This window comes from Strongylocentrotus purpuratus, unplaced genomic scaffold (genome assembly GCF_000002235.5).
Source record: "Strongylocentrotus purpuratus isolate Spur 01 unplaced genomic scaffold, Spur_5.0 spur5_contig_283, whole genome shotgun sequence".
Classification (NCBI taxonomy): domain Eukaryota; kingdom Metazoa; phylum Echinodermata; class Echinoidea; order Camarodonta; family Strongylocentrotidae; genus Strongylocentrotus; species Strongylocentrotus purpuratus.
In genome coordinates this window covers 1063-7128 of record NW_022144934.1, presented here as the reverse complement: position 1 = coordinate 7128, position 6066 = coordinate 1063, and the positions used below count along the sequence as shown (strand labels likewise).

Below are 6066 nucleotides of genomic sequence, written 5' to 3'. Positions count from 1 at the left end.
TCATTATCATCATCAAAATCTTTGGCTTCTCATCAGAACAACCTCCGGTTTTTTTTTTAATTGTCATTTCACATGGTGTAGGCCTATCTTAAACATCTCTGAAGTTGCTGAAGGTTATAGCTGTGTTAAAGGCTGCTGCAGTATAGAAAATTAAAAATGTGTTTCTCAAAAAAGTTCTTCAAATAACAAAGTATAAAATTCAGAGTGGTTTCTTGTGCATCTGCTTGCACACTGAAAGGAACATTGCTCTTTATACCTGATTTGTACTTCTTATGTCTTCTTATTCACAGAAAGCTAACATCCACCCCCCACCTAGCAGGAACGCCAGCGGACAAATCCAATGCAGACTACGTCAGAGATGAATGGATCAAGTATGGTCTGGAACCGGTCCGACAAAATGCATACAATGTTCTACTTTCCTACCCCAGTAAAGAGATCCCAACTATGTAAGTTTTTACTTGAAAGTTTTGTGGCATATTACCGTTTTCTAGCAATATTCTTTTAATGTAAATCTGTGAGACCCTGAGCTATTGGAGGAGGGGGGGGGGAAGTTGGCATCTAGATGTATTTGAGGTTGCAGGTGGTTGTACCTCTCAGCTGGGCTATCACTTAGCAGTAGTGATAAGTGATGGAGGGTCATATGTGGAAGTGGTTTTCACTTTTTGAGGTCTCTGGCACTTTTAAAGGGATTGCCTGACTTTCAGGAAAGATATTTGAATATTGGCAGGCTGGCTGCTTGGCTACCCCTTAATACCCTGTTGACTGAGTTGCTTGTTGGCTGGCGGCTTGCTTGCAGGAGGATATGTTGAGAGATTAGCTGTTATATGATTTGCGTGTAGTTGTTTTTTGCTTTGTATAACAGGTAGAAGAGAAGACAATGTGGTTGGTTGGCTAACTAGCTGGGGGTTGATTTGCCTGCCGGCTATTTTCACCAGCTTGCTCACTGACTGGCATGGATGGCCAGTTTACAGTTCGCCAATTGGATGGTTAGCTGGCTGTTTGGCTAGTTGGCTGGTGGGGTTTGGCTGGTGCAAGCTGTTTGGTTTGCTGGCTGGCTGGCTAGTTTATTTGGTGGCAAATGATTGAATGAGTTACAGTAAATGTCAGTGGCTCTGTGAGAGTTCATTGGATTCGTAGGTTTTGGCATGTCGATTGGTTCTTAAATTATCTAATTCGTAGTCATGCATGCTCTTAAAGGGCTCATGTTCAAATATATAATACATTTTGTTAAGATACAATCCTTGAAAGTGCATCTTTGTGTCTATTTAACCCTATTTTCAATTTTTATGTTGCTATTTTCAAGGGAATCAAGGGTAATTTGGTGCCTGTTTGGTTTTGAATGCTAATGCAAATTTGCATATTCATGAACAAAATTGTGATGTCATTTCAGGCAGAAACCTCAATGTTACAGCTATTTCTGCACCAAAAGTTGCCAGAATTTTGGATATTTTTGCTGTTGTAGATTTTCTTTTTTTTTGCTGATTTGTTGTGTCGGTACATGGTAGTAAGCCAATAAGAAAACTTTTCTCACAAATAATTTCAATGGGCAAATTTTTGGGTTCACAATTTTAATAGAAAACAAAAACTGAACAGTGTCTTCCTGAAATGACATCACACCAACAGCGCCCTCCATAGAGTACCGAAGTGTGACGTCATTTAGAATCAGAAAGTGTAGTGCAAACGAATGGAATACGCGCGCGTGTTGGTTCTCGGGTTGAATCACGCGCTAATGTCTTTTACACACATTTTGTGCACGTGATGTATTCACTTCGGTACTCCATTGTCCGGAAAAGCATGGAAATTTTTAAATGTCTAAAGAAGTGCAATTTTCAATAAATTAACCCAAAAGAGATGTCAAATAGTTTTCACACATTTAAGAGGAGTGTATTCCTGTAGAAATATGTTCCTAAGAAAAATTCGAAGTGGATTATCCCAAAATGTTTATGGTCGGATTTTAATTTTTGCCAGGTATCAGTGCTTAACAGTGACAACACCCAGTTCTTTCAATCACAAGCTGAAGAGGCCTCCATTAGATGTTGGGACCCTCAGCAATGATACCGTGCGACCTTTCAATGCTTATGCTGCCAATGGTACAGTACAGGTACGAACAAAAAAGGAGGAAACAATGCTTCTGAACCCTTTGGAATAATGCGAGGAATGTGCTCATGTGTTATGGACTCAGTGCACAAGTGCTCCCTCAATGATTACAAAGGGAGATCGGGGGGGGGGGGGGGGGGGGGGTGACCACTGTGCAGGATGCTACAGGTGGGTGTACATTCAGAACAAACTTGGTATAGATTTTCCCGGCTATTTTCAAACATTTTCCTTTCCTAGTATTCAAATTGTTTTAAATGTTCAATTTCATCCGTTTTCATACAAAATTTCAAGTTAAGTTATTCAGTTTAGTTCAAGCAAATTCATATGATCTGGTACACGGTACCCCTGTGGAGACATGTGCACAATAGGGAACAAAAGATTGCATACGTCTCCACAGAGCAATTTCTATATGTGAATACGTCTCCACAAGGTATAATCACGAAATAGATATATGGATTTTACTCACAACTAGGAGTTTCAAGGTGTCGCAAATTGAAGTATTTTATGTAAGGCCAAAAAAAAAGTCTCCGGTTTCTGGTATGCGCGCGTGTCGCCGTAGCCATGCGCGTCGGCAAAATGAAAAGTTTTTTTTCAATGAAAGATGATGTCTCAAAACCGCCAAACTCACTGGTTTGACTGGAATCCTGCTGCTGCACAATTTTAACGTGTTTTTAGATGGGGTTATGATCGAGAATAGCTTTATGTGGCCTCTCTGGTCTCCCATAATATTTGAACTAAGTTTAGTTGGGGCACCATTTGCAGTCATCAGCCGACATTTGAAGCAAAAAAAAACAGGTTAAAAAAAAAAAAAAAAAGCTGTGTCGCCGCACCACTTTTTGGGCAAGCTCCATACCAGAAACCGGAGACTTTGTTTTTTTTGGCCTAAGGGATATTAAGTCGAAATTTCAGCCCAGGAAATTAATTCTGGTTAAAATAGCAGCAATTTGAATGTACACTTTCAAACTCGAAAACTTTAGTACGCAAGAACAAAGAAATGACTCCACAAGGATACAAATTATGAACACATGTTCATCCAAGAGTATTCAATTTCGTCTCGTCTACGCCAAACAAGTGTTATTCAGAAAAAAAATTCGTTTTATGTCACACAATTTAGTCCTATTTTTTTTTTCAATTTCGTCATACTTCAGTGTGACATCTTCAGTAAAAGGCATACAGGCTGCTGATACAACAATTTCCCACTTTTTCCCCCCCTTTTTTCTTCATGAATCTATGTTTGTTTCTTTTGATTTTAATCTTCTTAAAATACATTAGACTCAGTTTTGGGCTTACACAATGTTACATGGGGAACTATAAGGGTCATCGTAGTTTTTGACGTTTTCGTCTTGCACTCGAATACTTGTTTAATTTGTTTCAAAAGTTTAAAAGTTTTGTTGTTCTTGTTGATGTTTACACTTGTCTTTTTGTACTGCTTGCTGAGTTAAGCACACCTACTCGGTCTGAGAACATCGTGCGAACAAATGTGCCATATGTGCTCAAGGACACAAGGGAAATTCTTCAGCACACACCAATCTAATCTAATTACTGAAAACAAGTTTTTAATGGATTGACATAAAACGAATTTGATCTCTAAATACTGTCGTTCAGCAATAGCTGAGACGAACTCAATCTGTATTGACAACTAGTTTTGACCAAAGTACTCAAAGACGTTGACCAAACTTTGAAATTGAATGATAAATTACTAAATTGGTTTTACAAAAAGGAAGCGACATTCTTCTTGAACGAATTTAAATATTAGATTTGGTGAATTGGAATGAAAAACGTTTTGAAATAGCCGGGACACCCTATATTGCGTACTTTGTGCCATATATGCCCCTCTTTCGGGGGCTTTCGGAAGTGGCCACTAAGCGCTTGATAGGAGAAGCACTGAGCAGGGATCTTGGTTCCTAAGACATCAAGCAAGAAATTATACACAATGTACATATTGGACACAGATTGTTGCAAGTCAGTGATGCATATCCCAAAACTATGTGTGCTGCAAATAATTAAGGTGCTTTGATTGCTTTGAAAATTGGAAAGTTGGTTTACCGGCATTGTGGATTCTTTTTAAAATAAACCTGATCACGTTGGTTCTATTTAAATGTTTGATGTATATATTTCTGAATGGATTTTGAATTTTGTTTTTGTTGTTGTTGCCACAGCCGTAGAGGCATGCTAGTTTCATGTAGAAATCTGACGCTTTTGATATTTTTATAGGGAGATCTTGTGTACGTTAATTACGGGCGAGTGGAAGATTTTCAGTTATTGGAGGGCAGCCTCAACATGAATGTGACTGGGAAGATTGCAGTGGCCCGGTATGGAAGATCTTCCGAGGGGACAAGGTGAGTTGCAGTCTAGGGCGGATCCAGTCCTCTGTGTCATGACTGACAGACTGACTCGTTGACTGACTGTCTCGTATGAATTAGACTGGCTACCTATCTCATTGACTAACTGTCACGTGTGAATAAGACTGGCACCACTTGTTTCTTGTACTTTAACCCTCCTATGCAAACATACATTCTGTGCAAAGTTGTCCTTTCAGTCAAAATCAATCAAGTGACTGTTTTTAACAGTTAAGAACTCTCCAGCCTATTAAGCAGGATTGACTGACTGTTACTGTTCATTTAACTTGATACAGCTATGCTTTGACTGCAGGTAACCAGCTGTGCCTACCATTTTGTCTACTGATTTTGTCTGTTGACTGAATTTGACAAGTCTCAGTGCTTGCTTGAAATATGATCTGACTGTTGGTGACTAGCTTGTGTAAAAGGCATGGCAGGGAAGAGGATTAATTTGTTTGACTTTCAGGGACTGTTCAGACAGCAGGGGGTTTAATGATACATGTGTAGGCAATAAGTCAACTCTCCATGTGAACGGCCCAAATGGATGTTTCATTCTATCACGTTTCCCCTACAGCTTATTCTACAAACTTTTTAGCCACGCTGAATCAATTGAATAGGCTTGCTTAGTCTGGTTTAAACTAAGTACTTCATTATTCATTTTTATCTACTCTGCACATCTTTATGTTCTTGTTTTTTTTTTCCCCAGGCTAAGCAAGCTGAAGCACTTTGGTGCCATAGGCTTGATACTCTACTCTGATCCTGCCGACTATGCTGTTGATGGCATCTCTAGTGTCTACCCAGATTCGTGGTGGTTACCGGGCTCAGGGTCCAGCGGGGGTCTCTGTATATTCAACAAGGCGTCGGGGGTGACCCCCTGACACCTGGGTACCCATCACTAGGTGAGAAGGGTGTTTTCTTTCCAACTCAACTTTTTGCATTAGTAATAACTTCTTTCATCACTAAAGTCAATATGTTTCCCCTCTTACTTAAAGTCAATATTTACAGATATTTTTTTTTATTCTAGCCTACATTATTTTCAGCAATGATAAATAAAGCACATGTCTTATAGCAGGTTTTGAAAAGAAACAACTTTGGACTTGAATCAAGACTAGTACTCTTTCGGATTAAGAGATCTCAAGTTTTCTCATAAAATCTTCTTTGTGCCATAATCACATAAAAATTGCAAATGTTCAAGGTTTAGTTGGATGCACGTTTTCCTACTGTTATCCTTTCAGAGGCTTTTATATCAAGTCATAAAGGAAAAACAAATCTTAGTTATTTTATTTCTTTCTTTCATTTACCTACATTTAAACTTTTTTGCTGGGTACTAGGGCTGTCTGGAATATACCGAATGCTCGAATATTTCATCACCAACCGGATATATTTAAATGGCTTTTTGCCAGTTTGAATATTCAGGGGAAAAAAACCAAGCACATACACACGGCTTGATGTTATTTTATCGTAAAGTTGCAGCGCTTTATTGTCGGGCGCCACTTTTTTGTAGGCGGTACCTTTTGGTCGACGACGGATCATTGTTCCCATCCTTTTAGCAGGTAAGCCCTTTACAGTTGTAAAATGCTGCAAAACACTTCAGCGCCCATATCGATTGCTGCACGCAAATATTAACTGG

The 6066-nt window shown here is 39.1% G+C and overlaps 1 protein-coding gene across 1 annotated transcript; it reads left to right on the top strand.

Moving 5' to 3' along the window:
- Positions 1–290: 290 nt before the first annotated feature.
- LOC115923039 (glutamate carboxypeptidase 2-like) lies at positions 291–5314 on the top strand (the record flags this gene model as incomplete). The annotated part of the gene is made up of 4 exons (XM_030983139.1): positions 291–446; positions 1969–2101; positions 4312–4436; positions 5143–5314. Coding segments are annotated over 4 exons (586 nt in total), but the record flags the coding sequence as incomplete, so codon positions are not given.
- Between the last annotated feature and the right edge of the window lie 752 nt (positions 5315–6066).